General features: G+C 46.1%; 1 protein-coding gene across 1 annotated transcript in view; it reads right to left on the reverse strand.

Moving 5' to 3' along the window:
* The window catches only part of CDHR2 (cadherin related family member 2), a 70,539-nt gene that overhangs the window by 20,632 nt on the left and 29,699 nt on the right, over positions 1–20,208 (reverse strand). Inside the window, exons 10-20 of the mRNA XM_004371304.1 lie at positions 19,680–19,746; positions 19,337–19,408; positions 6,732–6,871; positions 6,547–6,600; positions 4,101–4,190; positions 2,148–2,237; positions 1,336–1,461; positions 1,107–1,253; positions 946–1,021; positions 729–844; positions 391–624 (exon numbers count right to left, since the gene is read on the reverse strand). Of these exons, the coding sequence (XP_004371361.1) occupies positions 391–624; positions 729–844; positions 946–1,021; positions 1,107–1,253; positions 1,336–1,461; positions 2,148–2,237; positions 4,101–4,190; positions 6,547–6,600; positions 6,732–6,871; positions 19,337–19,408; positions 19,680–19,746 (1,212 nt within the window). The remainder of the gene's footprint in view (positions 1–390; positions 625–728; positions 845–945; positions 1,022–1,106; positions 1,254–1,335; positions 1,462–2,147; positions 2,238–4,100; positions 4,191–6,546; positions 6,601–6,731; positions 6,872–19,336; positions 19,409–19,679; positions 19,747–20,208) is intronic.

A 20,208-nucleotide genomic window follows, 5' to 3' on the forward strand; every position in this document is an offset into this window, starting at 1 on the left:
CACCAACCACCCATCACCACCCTCAGCTGGTAAAAGTTATATTCCGCTCAACATTACCCACCATCCAATTCCAATCTCCACTTCACACTGCCTTTCTATGCAACACCACCTAGCACTACCCTGCACACAATACTACCCACCAACTCAACATTACCCAACATTTCCATGGTCACCCAACAACACTCATCTTCTACCGCTAGTCACTAATCTGCAGCATTGTCATCCTATATCCACCTCAGGTATTCTCATATACCCCACACCCCCTTCTCTGCACTATCAAGCTCTAATATTCACTATCAACCACCCTCACCCCGCCCCCAGCCATCCCCATTCCATCCTACTCTAGCCACTGCCCACTATCATCCCCCACCCACACCTGCCCATGCCTGCCTTGTCTGGGTCGTAGGCCACCAGGGTGAGGTTGTCAATGGGGATGCGAGCTGAGGCATGCTCATCCACGGAGCCAGTGAAGTTGACTTGGGCTTCTTCAGATGTGAAGGTGCAGGTCAGGAGGGTGCAGTTGTAAAACTCAGGTTTGTGGTCATTGACGTCTGTTACCCTCAGAGTGACCCATATGCTCACCTTGGCATCTTGCCCGTAGATGTTGAGTTGCGTCTCGGTGGCCTGAGGGCAGAGTGCAGAGAGAACCAGTGGTTAGGGAGAGCTGAGATCAAAGGTCAGAAGTTAGGAAGTAGGGGTCCAGCAGGGGCCGTGGAGCCTTCACTCACCGTGACCTGCACTTGTACCTCCTCGTCCTCCTCCAGTAGCTGCTCACGGTCCAGGGAACCGTTAACCACGATGACCCCGTCTGCCTTAATGTCAAACCAGCCAGGCCTTGTGGAGTCTGATGAGGAGGAAGGTAGAGCAGCTGCTTCTAGTGGCTCTGACAGAGCCCCCACCCTGTCTTTTGCCCCAACCCTCAACCTGGGGACACCCTGTTCTCACTGGAGATGCTGTAGGTCACAAGGTCATTGATGCCTTTGTCGCTGTCCACGGCCTCCACCTTCAGCACAGAGGTTCCCTGGAAGGAGGCATGGTCAGGGCCCAGACCCATTCCCCTGCCCTCCACCATCTCAACCTAGACCCCTCCAGGTCCCCCCACACACTTTGGGTGCATCCTCAGTCACAGAGGCCACGTAAGACTCCCTGACAAACTGGGGGTCCAGGTCAGGCTGGTCGATCACTGAGATGGACAAAAAGACGGAGGAGGAGCACTGGGTGATGATTTTGCCTTGGTACAAGCCACCTGAGTCCTGAGGGGAGACAGGGCCTTCTGTGACCCAGGGCCATGGGTCCCTATGACCCTCTGACCCTGCCTGTGGCCACCCCACTCACACAGGCCTTCAGCTCCAGCTGATAGAAGGCACTCTTGTTGTTGTAGCTGAGGCTGCCATTGAGCACGATGGAGCCATTGGCCAGGATCCGGAAGAGGTGTTGGTTGTCCGCAGCGTCAGGTATGACCTGGGGCAGAGCACATTCAGGCCAGGCTCCCGAGGGACAGCCCACCCCTGAGGACCCTGGCTCTGAGAGACCTGGGTTCAAATCCCAGGTCTGCCATTGACTGGCTGTATGACCTTAACCAAGTCATGTAACATCTCTAAGCCTCTGGGAAGTGAGGCTCATGATATCACCCCAATGGGTTGAAAGGAGGGAGTATTCCCTGAGATAACATACATACCAGGCACATGGTTGGTGCTCAGTAAATGGGGGACGTAACTAGCAAATATGTCATCATGAGGACTGGATTCATACACCCCTTATTGTCTGTGTGAACTTGGACAAGACCCTGAATCTCTCTGAGCCTCAATTTCCTCTCCTGTGAAGCCTAAAGTGCATCCGCCACCTGGTGGAATGACACTAGCCTTCGTCAAGGGCCTAGACAGTGTCTGGGGAAGAAAGCGGGAAGAAGAGTCCAGTGCACAGTGGGCAACCTCCTTAGGAAAGTGAGGCTCAGATGGGGTCAGAGGAAAACTTGGGGACAAAGGCTGGGCCACCACACAGCCGCTGTCTTTACACCAACTCTGAAGGGCCCCGTGGTTGTCTGGGAAGATGCTGCCCCCTGGTGGCCACCAGGAGCGGTCGGGACACGTGCTCACCCCCTGGTACTCCCTCCACCTTCTGTCTCTCACACAGGTTTTCACACTCACCTTATCTATGAAGTACACTACCAAGCCCCCAGATCCCGTGTCTTTGTCTTTGGCCAGCACAGTGGTCACCACGGAGCCGACCGGCAGGGTCTGTAAGGAGGGACTTGTCACCTGTGAGTCCAAATCTGTCTCCACTCCCCAGTACGTCACTTCATCCCTGAGACTCAGTTTCCTCAACTGTAGCACAGGGGTAGTTGCTAGCACCTTACAGGGTCTGAAGCACAGATGGTCCACAATAGTTCACCTTGCTCCCCTGCCTGGGTAGGGCCTCTGGAGGCAGTTGCTGGGGGAGCAGGGTCCCCACCTTTCTCTCCCCACAGAGCCTCACCACCCACCTGGCCTGGCTTCTGCTTTGTAAGCCCCTCATGACCCAGATGAGAGATCATTCCAATCAAACCCAGCCTGATTGTGCCACTCCCCTGCTCAAACACCCTCGTGGGCTCTCTGTTGCCAACAGCAGTTGGTTTCAAACAGCGCTCTGCAGAGCTGGAAGGTTTTTTTCAGGAGGCTTTGCCCCGCAAGCCTAGCCCTGCAACTCCTGCCCACAGCGTCACTACTTCCGCACGTTGGCCAAAGAGATCTTTTAAAATCTTGAATCAGATCGCATCACTCTTGTGCTTAAAACCGTACAATGGCTTTCCATTTTTCCCAGAATATGCTCCAGACTTCTTCCACAGCCACTCTGCCACCAGGCCACTGCCCACCTCTCTGACTTCATCTCTTCCGCGCCCTCTACCCTCCAGCCACACTGGCCTCCTTGCAATGCCTAGAATGCTCCAAGCTCATTCCCATCTCAGGGCCTTTGCGCTTGCTGTTCCCCTGCCCAGAACTTTTTTCCTGGAGCTTTCCATGGCCAATCCCTTCTTGCCGTTCAGGTCTCTGCTCAGATATCACCTACTCAGAGAAGCCTTTCCTTACCACCCAACCTAAAGCAGCCCACACTCCAGTAACTTTCTTTCACTTTACTTCATTTTATGTTCTTCATAGAATTCAACACCATCTTAAATAATCCTGCTTATTCTGTGTTTCATTGATTATTGTCTGTTCTCCACTAGAACATAAGCTACTGAAGGCAGTGGCCAGGTCTGTCTTGTTCTCCATGTATCATCAGCACCTAGGACAGTGCCTGGCACATAGTAGGTGCTCCATCAGAACCTATGGAATGACTGTCTGAACCTCACCAGCCTCATCTCTGGCCTAGTGTGGGGCACCACACCTTGCAGGTCCTCCACACCACTATGACAATTCAAGGGCAGTACATAGTGTTTGCTGCCTGGAAACCTTTGGGGAACATTTTTCCCCACCCCCTGCCATGAAGGTCAAGTGGGACTGCTCCTCCTTGCTAGAGGGGAAGGCCTTTGATGCGGACCTAGCCACTCAGAGCATTCTGTACCCCCAGATTGGTGCAAGGATGGGCCCATGACCCAAAATGGGCCAATGAAAGTCAGCCCTGCAGCTTTGGCTGGGACCATTGATCAAGAGACAATCTCTTTCTATTAGAGTTGCAAAGCTAATGGGATATAAACCAGAGCATCTGGTGGACATTTTAAACATCACATGGGATAACCACCCGGCACCCCATCCCCTCCCAGGATGTAGGCAACAAGAGAAGCAGAGCTGAGAGATGGAGAGAAACCCTTTCTTGATGACATCATTTGATCACCTGGGCCCAGCTATGCCTGAAGTCAGAGTACTCTAAATTTTTCTGATACATGAGAATATCAATTCTTTTCTTTCTCTCTCTCTCTTTTTTTGCTTTCACAACTGAAAGAATTCCAATCCATTCTGACTGATCACCAAATATTGCTGAAAAAATTGTTCTTCAGTCACCTCCTTCTGAATTTGGTTCCTGCAGCTGCTCCTTCTAATGGCTGTCTCTGGTCTTTCTCACTCTGAGAAGTTTTTCTGGTGTGCCCCCCTGCCCAATACACACACGTTTAACACATGTGTTACCTCTTTGATGCTGGTGGAGAAGCTGATGTTCTGGAAGACAGGAGCGTTGTCATTTCTGTCCTCCACGATCACCTGCATTTCCTTCTGTACCTGTAGGTGAGAAAGTCCAGGTGAGTCTGGAAAACGTGGGTGCTTGAGAAAATCAAGTGGGAGAGTCTGGGCAGAGTGCAAGTTGGCATAACAATTCAGGAGGACAATCAGGCAGTGTTTTGGGTAACTTTTGATACATAGTTGATGCTCATTGTTCACAGGAGTTATGTTCTATAAAGTCACTGCGAATACTGAGTTACTGCTCCAGGGGAAATACAGGGTTAGGTTCCTGTGAACCTCTGGTCACAACATTTTCATCACCCGCTCAATACATATCTTGTTTTATGTGTATTTCTTCTAAAGACATCTTATTTAATATCTATTTCTTACAAACAGTTATATGCTATATTTCTTTATAATAAAATACTAGCAGAGAAGGGTTTAACATTTTCCTGACCCTGATTAATGTTCGTGACCATAAATTTCTTTGACTTCCAGCCTCACAGCACTGCTGCCCATTAGGCATTGTTTAATTAGTTGTCATCTCATGAATCCACAAATTTATCTCCCTGTCCATCTTCTCCACAGCTTCATCACACACCATAGATGTTACTTCCCAGTTCAGCCTAATGTACGGATTGGTGAATTTCCTCTTCTTTTCTGGATGCACCCTGTTGTTGATTCAGTAGCACTGAACTCATAGCCAGCAGCACTGTAACTCATGCCTGAACGAAGCTTCTCTAACACGTTTTCCCCGCGAGGCACAGCACAGCCTTCTGACACTTAGGAACACTAGACAGACGGCACTTCAGCACTACACTTGGGGCCATTCTAAATGGCAAAATCACCAACAAAAATGCAAAAAAGTGACACTAAATAGACCTCAGAAAGGACACTTGTTCGCAGTCTGAGACCTGAAACAAGAAGGCAGAGCCTCACCTTGTTCTACCTCAGCCAGGAACGTGCACATCAAGGGACTCAAATTTTTCGCCACTCTTGCATATGTGCGCAAATGACCATAAGCACCACGGGGTATTGATTTGGGGGTTACAAATAAATTTTAGTGAGTAGGCAAAATCGCAGATAACGGAACCAAAGAATAATGAGGATCAACTGTCATTTCAAACTCCAGAAAAGTTGCAAATATAGAACAAATAACTCCTGAATACCCTTCATCTAGATTCCAGTTGTTAATACTTACCACATTTGGTTTCTCTCTCTCTGCGTACTTTTTTCTGAACCATTGGAGAGTAAGTTACAGTCATCATTAGGCAATCAGTTTTTTTAATCTAAAATGTGCCTGCTCCATTACATGAATATTCCTTTTAGCTTTGTTAACGGCCCCAATGTCCATGAGAGGGGAAACATGGCACTGTAATGCAGACATTAGCAGAAATGAAGGAGACTCGTGTGTGCAGGCATGCAAAGATCTCCAAGACCGACTGTTGAGTGGGCAAGGCAGGTTTAAGGCAAAATGTAGGATTCGTACAATAAGATTCCATCTGGCTTTCCAAAAACGATCTTTCTCCTGTGGATGCATGTACGTACATAAATGTTGACAAGAGGTTTGGAAGAGCACAGGGACAGTGGACACCTGGGCAGTGGGACTGAGCTGGGGAGGTTTGTCATAGGGGACTTTAACTTTATCTGCAATGCTTGAAATGTTCACAGAGAGAGCGTATACCTGAATATCCAAGTAATTAAAACTATGGTTAAATTGTGACCACCACCTCAAAAAAAAACTATTGGAAGCCTAACTAACCCCTATACCTGTGGATGTAATCCTGTTTGGAAATAGGGTTCTCTTAGTTACGTTAATTAGATCATACCCAAGCAGGGAAAAAAATTAATTGCTTTGAGTCTATTCCAATTCATGGTGACCCCATGTGTGTGTCAGAATAGAACTGTGCTCCACTGGGTTTTTAATGGCTGATTTTTCAGAAGGAGACAGCCTGGCCTTTCTTCCAAGGTGCCTGTGGGTGGGTTCAGACTGCCAACCTTTGGGTTAGTATTCGAGAGCTTAACCATTTGTGTCACCCAGGGACTGGGAATATGTCAGAGACAAAACCCTCAATTTCCACAGATAACTTCAACCAGAAAACCAAGACACTGCAATGTACACATGTTTTTAGAAATATGAGGGTAGATACCAAAATAGTCAGCCAAGGGTGTTGAAACTAATTGCTTCAGAGAAACTAGGATGGGGAGTATTGGGTCCTTGTTTGTTATTTTAAAATCTTGATAAAATTTTATCACAAAAAATGGGCAAGTATAATTTTGATAAAAATAAATATTAAATTAATTGTCACCTGGAGCTGTCTCTGCCTTCTTGAGGTGGGGCACAGTCAGGAGGGGTCCCTAGGCCCCTGCTCTCCCCACCCCTAGACAGCCCTCCCTCCTCCACCTTCCCACTCACCGCGTTGTTTTGACTGTCGTGCACAGAGATAGTGATGCCAAAGTTGAAGATGGTCTGTGTCAGGGCAGAGAGAAGGGGCTTGAGTAGGGTGGGGGTAGAAGCCAGGCACCTACTGCCAGGACCCCCGTCCCCAGGGCCCTCCCTGTCTCCCCCTCCCCACCATGAAGCTGCTGTCTTTAATTTACCTCGTAGTCCAGAGGGCTGGCCAGACTCACTTCCCCAGTGCTTGGGGTGACGTGGAAGAAGTAGGCATAGGTGCCACTAATCCCATAGGTCAGAGGGTCCCCATCCCGGTCAGTAGCCACCAGCCAGAAGACCTGGGCCCCTGAAGATGGGACAGAGGATGCTCAGGGTCTATGGTCACTTCCTTCTCTGCTGACCTGGCTGAGCCTGCCCACAGGGCTTGGGCCAGAGGCCTGGCTTCTCGGCACACAGGCTAGACCTCCCCAGTCCCCCGGGCTCCAGCCTCTGTGGTCTTGGACAATAGGTTGGCAAGTTGTCACTCGGCACCACCCAGAGGCCTTTTGATAACAGTGCCCTGATTTCCTTGGGTAAATTCCACCCTAACCCCAAAGGACACTTTGGGGGGCTGTTACCCAGGTGTCTCCCCCTCCCCAGGCCAAGGGCGAGTTACATGGACCCAAGTACCTGGCCTCCTGAGTTAGAATACATGCACTTAGTTGAGAGAAGACAGTAAATGACTGGAGTTAACTTATCCCAGGGACTGCATTAATGCATACTAGGGTCAAAAAAAAACCATCGTCATGGAGTCAACTCCGATTCATGATGACCCCTTGTGTGTCAGAATAGAACTCCTCCATAGGGCTTTCAATGGCTGATTTTTTTAGAAGTAGATAGCCAAGACTTTCTTCTCATGCGTCTCTGGGTGGATTCGAACTGACAACTTACGGTTAGTAGCTGAGAGCATACTAAGGTAAACCAAAACACATCCGTTGCCGTCCAGTTGATTCCGACTCATAGTGACCCTACAGGACAGAGCAGAACTGCACCATAGGGTTTCCAAGGCTGTAAATCTTTACGGAAGCAGACTGCCACATCCTGTGGAGCAGCTGGTGGGTTACAATCACTGACATTTTGGTTGGCAGCCAAGCACTTAACCACTGTGCCACTGTGGCTCCTCCATACTAGGTCAAGGGGCTTCAAAAGACCCTTGGGGATGCTTGGACCTGGCTATTCCAAGCCTTCCCTTCACCCCGAGAGGCGCCCAGGGCCATCCAGGACGACACCCTCTTTCTGTTCAAGTTAGCCAGAGCAGGTCTGTCGCTGGCCACCCAAGTGCCCAGCTCTCTCACTGTGTCTCCAGAGCAGGGCTTGGGGGTATGGGGTTGGGAAGTTGAAAACCCCAAGGTCAACGGCTCTCTAGCTGCAAATCCACCCCTCCCCAGCTCTTTGCTGCACCCAGCCTCTGCCTGGCCTGTATGGAGAGCTCCTTCTATCCTCAGCTGCCCTCATCCGTCCTTAGCAAGGCAGCACTTGACCAAAATGGATTTCCTGAAACTCCCATCACGTCTTCCAGCAGGGTACAGGACACAGGTGTCTAAGACTCATGATATTTTAGGAGACCACAAAAACGTTTAATTTCTTTTAAAATCAGAAGGAAGGGAGTCGTTGCTTAGGGGGGCATTGAGTTTATGTTAATGGTGGTGGAATGATTTGGAAAAGGATAGCGAGAATGGTTGCACAACTTGAAGAAGGTAATTAGTGTCACTGAATCGTACGTTTAGAAATTGTTGCGAACTCGTACGTTTTATGTATATTTAAGCACAAAAAACGTCAGAAAGAAAAATGATTATAATCCCGTCTGCACTATATTTGTCTTTAGACCAATGAAGTCATAAAATATAATTTTAATAAGTCTTTTCTGGAGGAAGGTGCCTGTGTAGGACAAAGAACAAGGTGTGGCCTTTTGTCGCTGGTTTCAAAAAATAGCCCTTGGAATTCTCTAGCAATCAAGGTGTCTTTGTTTTTCTAAAACAGCCAAGCAACACTCAAATGGGTGCAAATGAGTTGGGAACCCTCCGACTCCTCACCAGGCAATTCACCTCAGGAAGGAGAGGGGCACGATACAGTTGACAATGACTTAGGGACATTGGACCTTGGAGATCTCTCTTGTGGGGCTTTCTGGATTGGTGAGAGCTTCCATGAATAGGAGAATGTAGCACGTCCCTAGGGACGATAGAAGCCCTGTGGTGCCAAGACCTCTCCCAGACCTTGCCTGATGCGTCTCTTCCCTTGTATCCTTTCTGGTTATCATGAATGGGTGACCGTCAGTACGTGCAGGTAATAGTTTCCGGGGGTTCTGTGAGTCATTCCAGTGAATTATCGAGCCCACTGGGGGCAATGAGGGTGGAGCCCTGGTGGCGCTGTGGTTGAGCTCAGCTGCTAACCAAAAGGTGGGCCATCAGCAGCTCTTTGAAAACCCTATGGGGCAGTTCTACTCTGTCCTATAGGATCACTAGGAGTCAGAATCGATTCGACAGCAACCGGTTTGGTTTTTTTGGGGGGAGCAGGGAGAGCCAGCAGAGAGGCTGGCGTTTGCCTATTTGGCAGGGGTTGGAAGGACAGAGTCCTAATCTGTGTTTTCAAAGAAATTGAGAGCAGATATCTTGCTTTGATTTTAGGGCTTGCTTACTCACAAAACCAAATATTCACTTTAAAGAAGTTCCTGACCAAAAGTAATCCGCCAGTGGCTTTTCTTTTCACCTGAAATTACAATCCTTTCTTTCCTGTCTGAAGCCAGGCTAACCAAATTTGAATTTCAAAAGACTGAGCTGAGTGGAGGTGCGGAGACCATTTTGTGACCTGATACCAGTTGATCTCAGTTAAAGGGGGAGGGCAGGGTTCAATCAATCACGTTAAGATTAGCCATTGGTTGCTCTTCTGTATTTATTTATAAGCCTCATTGTACTTAGCTTCTTCGAGTCATTTGCTTTTTCTGGAATTAAAATGGTCTCCCTGTATGTGTATAGAATAACTGCTCAGAATAAATCTTACATTCAAATTTTGTTGAGATTTGATGATTTTTTTTTATGCTTAATTTTTTTTTTATTGTACTTCAGGTGAAGGCTTACAGAACAAACAGTTTCTCATTAAACAGTGGTATACATATTGTTTTATGACATTGGTTAACCACCCCACGACATGTCAACCCTTTCCCTTCTCGACCTTTTTTTTTTTTTTTGGGGAAAAATATACATAGGCATTTTATACCCTATTTCAAAAATTTCTACATGCACAGTTCAGTGACATCGACTACGCTCTTCCAGTTGTGCTGCTATTCTCACTTTAGATGAAAGTTTACAGGACAAAAATTTTCTCATTAACAGTTAGTACACATGTTGCCCTATGACAATGGTTAACAACCCCACTACACATCAACACTGTCCTTACTCAACCTTGGGTTCCCTATCATCAGCTTTCCTGTCCCCTTCTGCCTTCTAGTCCTTGTCCCTGGACTGCTGTGCCTCATTAGTCCCATTTTGTTTTATGGGGCTGTCCAATTCCCGGCTGAACTGTGAACCTCAGAAGTGACTTCACCACTGAGCTAAAAGGGTGTCTGGGGGCCAGAGCTTTTATTATTGTTAACGGTGGAAATCAACTTAAGGTGATTAGGATCAGAGAGAGAAAGTGCCATGTGGGTAGCTGGTGTCAGGATGTTGGAGAAATGGGAAAGCAGGGATCTGAGTTATCTTCAACGTTGAAAATTTGCCTTATGTCGGTTATGATTAACGCGGGGCCCAGAAAGGCAAAAGTGCCCACAACAGTCTTCTGCAGCCAGGGGATCCAGTGCCCTAAGCCTGAGGGTCTCACAGACTCGGCCACCCTTTCTTGCCCATGGCAACTCCGCGGGGTTGTGCTTGGCAGCATGCCCCCCTCCAGCAGTCGACCCCAGCTCCTCCTTAGAAGGGCTGGTCGGCATCCCTCCTAGAGGGCCCTCCTCCAGGAGGCCACTGGATCAGTGTCCTGCTGGAGATGTCGCATCTACATTCTACTTCCTTGTTTGTGAAGACACATGGACAATCTAACGGTGGCTTTTTTGGGGGAAGAAAAGCAACTTTGTGTTAAATGACTATCTCATTTGTAAGACATATCCTGACTCAGAAATGTAAACGTGCGAGATGTGTCCCTCATGCCTGAGAAAACATGGGAGGTAAGGCATTACCAGTAGGTATCTACCCGTGGGCATAGAAGTATTTTTTAGGGAGACAATGTGTTTTAAAACGTCTGCCTGATTCTCAAAACCTGTAGGCCTGTACAACACAAGGAGTGAACCCTAAAGTAAACTATGGGCTTTAGTTAATAATCATGTACCAAGATTGGTTCATCAACTATAGCAAATGTACCACAGGCATGCAAGATGTGAATAATAGAAGAAACCGTGCAGAGGGGCGGGGATATCTGAGAACTCTCTGTACTTTCTGCACAATTTTTCTATAAATCTAAAACTGCCCTAAAAAATAAAGTTTATTTAAAAAAAAAAAGTCTGCTTGACAAAATGAAACTATTGTACAATGTTTCCCATTGCCCTTGAGTCGATTCCGACTCATAGCAACCCTATAGGAAAGAGAACTGCCCCACAGGGTTTCCAAGGAGTGGCTGGTGGATTTGAACTACCGACCTTTTGTTTAGCAGCTGAGCTCTTAACCTCTGTAATACTAGGGCTCCCTAGGGCTCCCCCTACAATGTTAGGAAAACAGGCCTCCCTTAAGGAAGGAAGCAGGGGGCTCAAGAGGACTCCTGGGGTGTTGGCAACGTCCTACTTCTTGACCGAGGCTGGTTACACGAGTGTTTCCTTTGCAATAATTCATTGTACTTTTTTTACATTATACTTCGAAATGTTAGTAGCTGCTGTCAAGTTGGGCCCCCAACTCATGGAGACACCACGCACTGTTGTGATCTACAGGGTTTTCGTTGGCTAATTTTCAGAAGTAGATCACCAGACCTTTCTTCCTAGACCATCTTAGACTGGACGCTCCACCGAAACTTGGTCAGCATCACAGCAGCATGAAAGCCTCCACGGATAGACTGGTGGCTGCGCATGAGGGGTATTGGCTGGGAATTGAACCCAGGTCTCCCCCGTGGAAGGCGAGACTTCTACCGCTGAACCACCACTGCCCTTGTACCTCAAAATAAAAAGTCTAAATAAAATATTTTTTAAAATCTGACTGAAACAGCTTTCATGCTACAGGAGAGCTGTAGAATTCGTTCCAAGAAAGGGAAGATGGCCCTGTAGTTTACGAGCACCCTGAGAGGGGCTGTGTGGTTATGGAAGAGGAGACCTTCGCTTGGTCAGGCTGAGAGTAAGGCAGGTGAGTTGCTCTGAACAGTGAAGTAAACAGTTCTCCATTTCCCTGGAGGCTGGAGAGGGAAGAGCCCCAGAGCCCAGGGAGAAGAGATGGGCAAGGGGTCTTGCGGACACTCCCGTAGCTGGAATGGCCAGTAACCATGAGCAACGGTGGTCCTGATTCCTGCTGCAGGCTGGAATTGCCTCTGCTATCCCCAAACCTGCAGTAAATGCTGTTACTCTTAACAAAAGCCGTAGGGAAGGAAGATGCGGCCTGAGTCTAGGCTTGGAGTAAAAAGGGAGTGGAAAGAGGTAGGGACTCAGGAGTGGGCAGGGGCTGGCCTGAGGGGACTGGGTTTGGCCAGGGGAAGAGAGGAGGCAACAAGAGGGGCACCACAACCTCCAAGAGAACACATGTCCCCCCGCAGGAACCTAGGATGGGGGCCTTTATGGGGGTGAATCCTAACCCCTGGTACCTGTGAACATGACCTTGTTTGGAAATACGGCTTTTGAAGATGATATCAGTTAACACGAGGTCATAGCAGAGTAGGGTGTGTCCTAATTCCATTTGAGTGCTGTCCTTATGAAAGAGAAGAGACATGGACAGACAGGGGGAAGATGGCCATGTGAAGAAGCATCTACAAGCCCAGGAATGCCAAGAAACACCTGAGGCTACCATCAGCTGGAAGAGATCAGGAAGGATATTCCCCTAGAAGAGTCAGGGAGCATGGCCCTGCTGACACCCTAAATTTGGACTCCTAGTCTCCAGAACTGTGACACAATAAATTTCTGTTCTTATAAGCTACCCAGTTTGTGCTATTTTGTTATAGCAGCCCTAGGAGCAAGTTGTTTTATTACAACATCAAAGGGTCACTCAGGAAAATGGAGATCTTGAGGGCATTTGGTTCCATATATTTGTAACATTTGTTTGGACGCGTGTGTGCGTGGGGGGGGGGGTATGTATTATGTATGTGTGCATTTATGTATCATCAAACAGCTATGAAAATATATGTAAATATAATTAAAATTTATACAATATTTCTCTGTTCTACAAAGAACGTTTACAGTTATTATATAATTCGGCCTTAGCCCACCCATCCAGGGAAAATTGCCATCTCAGAGTAGTGAGACTCTCACCTCCCTTATCCTGGACTCTAACTTTTACTAATATAACCCTTAGTAGACTTTGCTGTCCTCATAACCATATCCATGTGGATGTGGCCTTCGTGGCTACAAAGCCCAATCCCCATCCTTCCCACGTGTATCCAGACCCAGGTCTCTGAACCCCAAGGCAAACTTGGGGTTTCACCTTCTTTAATGTAGTCTCTTGCTTCATCCAGTAGCTTTAGATATTCTAGGATCCTAATCCTGTGAATTGTCCCTCAATATCCACGCCCCCTCTTCTCTCATAATCATAAAAAATCAGTTGCCGTCAAGTTGAGTTGATTCCAACTCATGGCGACTCCATATATGTCAGAGTAGAACTGTGCTCCATAGAGTTTTCAATGACTAATTTTTTGAAAATAGACCAGCAGGCCTTTCTTCTGAGGTGCCTCTGGGTGGATTCAAACTGCCAACCTTTCTGTTAGTAGCAGAATACTTAACTGCTTGTGCTACCCAGAGACTCTCTCATACTAATAGAACCTCGGGTTTTGAGCTGGGCTCATGACTAACCAGAACAAAGACTACATTGCCTAGGTTCCCTTGCAGCTAGGTATGGGCATGTGATTAGGTCTGGCCAATGAGATGCAAGTAGAAGTGACAGTGGGTTAAATCTGAGCCTGTCCTTAGGTCTTGGCCCCTTCCTCCTCCCGCTGGTTGGAATTGGATATCGTCTGAGTCATCTCAGACAACTTGGACAATGGCCACACCCTAGGGAGGGCTGAGCAAAGAAGGTCTCTGACACTAGAAGCTCCATAGAGCAGGGAACAGCCTGATGGAACAGAGCCTCCAACAGCCCTGGACTCACTACTCTATACTGCTATGGGAGAGGATAATAAACCTCTGCCTTGTTTATGGAGTCTCTGGGTGATGCAGATTTTAATGTGCTTGGCTACTAACCAGAAGGTTGGGGGTTCCAGTCATTCAGAAGTGCCTTGGAAGAAAGGCTTGGTGATCTACTTCCAAAAAATCAGCCACTAAAAACCCTATGGAGTTGCCGCCCAGGGACTCCCATGGCACACAATAGCAAGGTAGTAGTCTTCTTAGGTGGTAATGCCCTTAGAACATGGATACAAGTAGGAACTGACCAGTGTACTTAAGATTTTTTTCTCCCCCTTTTACTTTATTTCTACTTCACATTGGGACAGCTTTGAGTCAGAAAAACTGGGTTTCAATTCCTAGTTCCATAAACTACTAGCAAAGAAAGTCTCCCCAACACAGCAGATTTGTAATCCTCCCTAAATGAGTATAGCAATAGTTCTTAATTTTGAGAATTTATCTTAAAATTTTGTACATCAGACTTTATATTTAAAAATAATAAATATGGCAAAATATAAAAACTGAAAGAAAAAAAGGTAATAAAAAAATCAAATCAAAACAAAACGAACAAGCAAAAACCCTATGGAGCGCCATTCTTCTCTGAAATCCATGTGGTTGCCAAGAGTCAGTCAACTCCACAGCAACTGATTAGCTGGTTACCTTGTTTATGCCTCTGTTACTTGGGTCTCTGTTACTTACCCACTGCTGACCTTATATCCTAACTAATACAGTCATTGGTTGTTTCTGCTTCCCCACCCGCATCCTTCCTTCTGGGAATTTGATATCCAGTCCCTACGGCTTCACCCAAAATACTATTTCCTAAACTTCATTCATTCCTGTACCACTGTCAAGACTTCATCCATATCCTTGCATCATTATTTATAATCATTCTTTAAATTAACTTAATATTTCATGTAAATACATTTATTTTAAAATCAAATTATATTGCTACTGTAAATGGAAACCCTGTCACTCTTGCCATAGATAGAAGGTAACTCAACAAATAAAAAAAATAAAAACTAAGCCAAGTTTTTCACTTCTAGCGAGACGTGTCTGTGAAAGGCTCTAAGACTGAAGCCTGCTTTCTGTTTGGAAAAAAATAGTGTGGGAGGTGGGAAACAGTGGCATCACTAGGGTTGGTGTCATCCAGTGCAAGTAACTGATGGTGTCACCCGTCCCCATGGACCTCCTCCTGTACCAAGATCATACAGAATCCTTAGTAATGTTTTTTGTACTAATGTTACTCATAAATCGCAGTTCCTGTATATTACTCTTTTAATTACTACTTCATTCTCAAAAAAAATATTAATATAGGTTCACAAATACTAATTACCACAATATTGTAGCTAAAACACCAGAAAATTGGACAAAATCAGCGACTATAAAAATGCCGGGAGCACAAAAACAATGGTGCATGCTTGTAAGGAGAGCGGATGAAACCAGCTGATTTGTAGCATCACTGTAATTGGGTAATAATGACAGTTCTGCCCGAAAGGCATTACTGCACAAAACTTTTATGAACGGTCATTCTGGTGTCATCACCTCTGACAGTGTCACCGGCTGCGCTCTGCACCCTCGCACCCTCCTAGTGATGTCACTGTTGGGAAGGGTATGGTTGAGTGAAATTAGCAAGTGTGAGAGGTGGAAGAGAAATAATGGTACCAAACGGAAACTTTCTCTTTGGTGAAATTTGAAAGACCAAAAGAGATGGGAAACAGAGGAACATTCTCATGGGTTGAGTCTTGATTATTTGATGCTTTGTGAAGGCCCTCGTGGTGCCTCCCACACCCCCGGGAACACTGGTGTTGACCTGTTACAGATTGAATTATGTCTCCCAAAAATGTGTGTTGTAAATCCTAACCCCTGTACATGTGAGCCCTGGTGATGCAGGGGTTAAAATCTCGGCTGCTAACCAAAAGGTCAGCAGTTCGAATCTACCAGCTGCTCCTTGGAAACCCTGTGGGGCAGTTCTACTCTGTCCTGTAGGGTCACTATGAGTCAGAATTGACTGGATGGCAATGGGCTTGTTTTTTGTTTTGTTTTTTTATCCTTGTGGAAGTAATTCCATTTGGGAATAGATTTTTGTTATGTTAATGAGGTCATATTAACATAACAAAGGATGTGTGTTAAACCTCATCTTTGAAATATAAAAAGAGCAGGTTAAGAACAGAGAAGGAACTACAAATGGAGGGGAAAACACATGCTATTTAAAGATCACCAAGGAATGCCAGAGAAACTGACAAGGATTTTCTACTAAAGTGGAGAAAGAGAGCCTTCCTCTAGAGCTGCTGCCTTGAATTCGGACTTCTAGCCTCCTAAACTGAGAAAACAAATTTCTGTTTGTTAAAGCTATCTTCCTGTGGTATTTCTGTTATAGCAGCAGTAGGAAACTAAGACAGAATTTGGTACTGAGAGTGGGGTGCTGCTCTAACAGACACCTAAAATCTGGAGTGGTTTTGGAATTGGGTAATCAGTAGGAGTGGAAGGATTTCTTTTTTTTTAAATAATATTTTATTGTGTTTTTGGTGAAAGTTTATACAGCAGTTTAGGTTCCCATTCCACGGTTTCTACACAAATTGTTCAGTGACATTAGTTACATTCTTCACGTGTGAACATTCTCATTGTTTCCATTCTGGTTGTTCCATTTCCATTAATCTAGTTTCCTTGTCCCTTACATTCTCATCTTTGTTTTAAAGTAAGTGTTGACCATTTGGGAGGGTGGAGGAATTTTGAGATGCTTCATAGTAAGGCCCTAGTTTACCTTGAAGAGACTGTTGGTAGAAATATGGACATTAATGGTGATTCTGATGAGAGCTCAAAAAGAACTGAGAGCTGTGACGAAAGCTTCCATCGTCATGAACAGAGTGTTGCTAGATATATGGACATTAAATGTGCCTCTGGTAAGTCTTTAAAAGGAAATGATGAGCGAAACTGGATTTCCTCATGCAGAAAAATGAAACAAGGTCCATACCTCATGCCATACACAAAAACTAATTGAAAATGGATTAAGGACCTAAATGTTAAATCTAAAACCATAAAGCTCTTGGAAGAAAATATAGGAGCAAAGCTTTGGAATGTAATTTTTTTTCAGTGATAGATTATTAAACATAGCAACCAATGCACAAGCAACAGAGAACAAAATAGAAAACTGGGGCCTCATAAAAGTTAAATACTTATGTTTATCAAAAGATTTTATTAAGAGAGTAAAAAGACAAACTACAGACTGGGAAAAATCTTTGGGAACAATATAACTGATAAATGTCTAATACGTAAAAGATACAGAAAACTTCTACAACTTAACAATAAAAAGACAAATAACCCCGTACAAAAACTGGGCAAAGGACATGAACAGACTTCACCAAAGAGGATATTCAAAAGGCCAACAGACACATGAAAAGATGCTCAATGTCATTGGCCATCAGAGAAATGCAAATCAAAACCACAATGAGATACCATTTCACTCCCACTGAGATGGCTAAGATTTAAAAAAAACAAAACAAAAACAAAATAACAAGTGTTGAAGGGGAAGTGGAGAAATTGGAATCCTCATTCTTTGCTGGTGAGAATGCAAAATGGTACAGTCGTTGTGGAAAACAGTCTGGTGGTTCCTCAAAAAACTAGAGGTAGAGCTGCCATATGACCCAGAAATTCCACTCCTAGGTATATACCCTAGTGACCTAATAGAAGTGACATGAACAGACATATGCACACCTGTGTTCATTGCAGCACTATTCACAATAGCAAACAGATGGGAACAACCTAAGTGGCCATCAATAGATGAGTGGATAAGTAAAATGTGATACATGCATACAATGGAATACTACTCAATGATAAAGAAAAATGAGTTCCCAAAACATCTTACAATGTGGATGAACCTGGAGGACATTATATTGAGCAAAATAAGTCAATTACAAAAAAAAAAACCAAATACTGTATGTTCTCACTTCTATGAAATGACATGAATAGGTAAATGGACTAGGAGAATGGGACCACCTAAAGCTGAGGGAGCAGAGTTGCTGTTCCAGTGGGCCTGGAAGGTGGGCTGACTCCCAGGGACATGGGGCCTCCACTCAGAATCTAGAGATCAGGCCAACACCCTCGATCCATTTTTAAGAGATGGACTTAAAAAATGAACTGTGCAAAATGAAACCAGAACTTAAAGATTTGGAGGGTGGTGCCATTACCCAGATAGTCCTGGAGAACAGATGATTATTTTCAAGTGTTGAGAGCTAATGTAATTTGCTTTATTGGGTTTTGGACTTGTTTGGTGCTTGTTATGGATTGAAATGTGTCCCCCAAAAATGTGTGTCAACTTGGCTAGGCCATGATTCCCAGTATTGTGTGGTTGTCCACCATTTTGTCATCTGATGTGATTTTCCTATGTGTTGTAAATCCTACTTCTATGATGTTAATGAGGCAGGATTAGAGGCAGTTATGTTATTGAGGCAGGACTCAATCTACAAGATCAGGTTGTGTCTTAAATCAATTTCTTTTGAGACATAAAAGAGAGAAGCAAGCTGAGAGGTGGCGGGACTTCATGCCACCAAGAATGAAGAACCAGGAGGGGGGCGTGTTCTTTGGACCCGGAGTCCCTGTGCTAGGAAGCTCCCTAGACCAGGGGAAGATTGATGACAAGGACTTCCCCTGGAGCTGGCACCCTGAATTCGGACTTCTAGCCTTCTAGACTGTGAGAGAATAAATCTCTGTTTGTTAAAGGCATCCACTTGTGGTATTTCTGTTATAGCAACACTAGATAACTAAGACAGTGCCCGTGAGCCCTTCTTTCCCTCCAATTTCTCCCATGTGTAATGAAAATGTCTATCCTGTGTTTGTCCCGTCATTGTACTATGGAAGCAGATAACTTGTGTTCTAGGTTTCACAGGTTCACAGATGGAGAGGAATTTTGCCCCAGGATGGAATACCCCGAACAAAGTATCACCCATACTTGATTTAGATGATTTAGAGGATGATATTTTGGACTTGATTTAAGATGTTTAGGGTGGTGCGATAGTGTGAATGTGTTTTGTATGTGGGAAGGGTATGAATTTGGAGGGGGCCAAAGGGTGGAATGTGATGAATTCAGTTGTGTCACCCAAAAATATGTGTTATAAATCCTAACCCCTATACTTGTGGATGTAAGAGCTGAAGAGGAGAAAACAAACTTCTGGAACTGAATAAACTCACTTCAGGCCCCCTGTGTCCCTTGACAGAGATCCTGTGTGGCAAAAATGCTTAACACACATGACTGGAGGTTTGAGTCCACCCAGAGGTGCCTTGGAAGAAAGGCCTGGTGCTCTTTCCAGACAATCAGCCATTGAAAGCCCTACGGAGCACAGTTCTACTCTGACACACACGGGGTCACCATGAACTGGAATCAACTCAATGGTAACTGGTTTACTGGTTTTGCCCCCTGACAAGCTGTGTTGGGGTACAGTTGCCCCCTGAGAGCCCCTGGGACCCTCTTGCAGTGTGGGCTTGGGCACAGGGCAGAGAACAATTACTCACCCACTGGCAGGTCTTCGGCCAAGGTCACTACTGTCATATTCTGCTGGAAAATCGGGGCCGTGTTGGCTGCCACTACAGGGAGACAGGGCACTGGAACATCAGGACCCCCTGCAACAGCTGACCCCCCACCTGCCTCTCCAGAGCCCACTCTAGTGCCAACCCTCTACCCCAGCTCAACCACTTAGACCTGGATCCTTCCCCAGGCTTCCCGGGGCAGCCAAGCACAGGGCTGGGCCATAGAAGCTCAGCGTTTATTGATGAGCGATCACCCCACCCCTTCAGAAGGATCCTGCCAAGGGTCCCCAATCTAGTGCTACTCTGGTGGGGAAGGGGAGACACCCACCAGACACCACGAGGGCAGGAAGCAGGATGCAGGACAGCCACGGCCATGCCATCACGTCTGGAGGGACCTAGGAGAGGAAGTTTCAGGGAGGGGTGCCCAGACCTGGGCCTCCCCCCATTTGTCAGGCACTCGTTTGTCTAGGCCTGCCCCTCAGACCCGTCCACCACCACCAATTAGTAATTCCCACAGGGCCTCTGCTTGGGTCATGCAGGCTTATCACTCTCTGTATGTTTTCCAGATGTTCCGGGGGTGGGAGAACCTAGTGGCGTGGGTAGACAGCTAAGCCCAGTCCTGAACCCCAACCTCAGACTGAACCTGAACTTGACTCCAGCATTCTGCACCTACTGCATGCCGAGCACTATTCCAAGCAGGTTAGTTGCATTATTTCATTATTCCTACACTATGACGTGGTTGTTGTCATCATCCCATTCTACAGATGTGGAAACTGATTAAGGGGCTTGCCTGAGGCCACACTGAGAACCAGTGACAACAGTGCACTTTGAACACAGGTCTTTTGGACTCCAGAATG

Source organism: Trichechus manatus, unplaced genomic scaffold, assembly GCF_000243295.1.
Source record: "Trichechus manatus latirostris isolate Lorelei unplaced genomic scaffold, TriManLat1.0 scaffold00011, whole genome shotgun sequence".
NCBI lineage: Eukaryota > Metazoa > Chordata > Mammalia > Sirenia > Trichechidae > Trichechus > Trichechus manatus.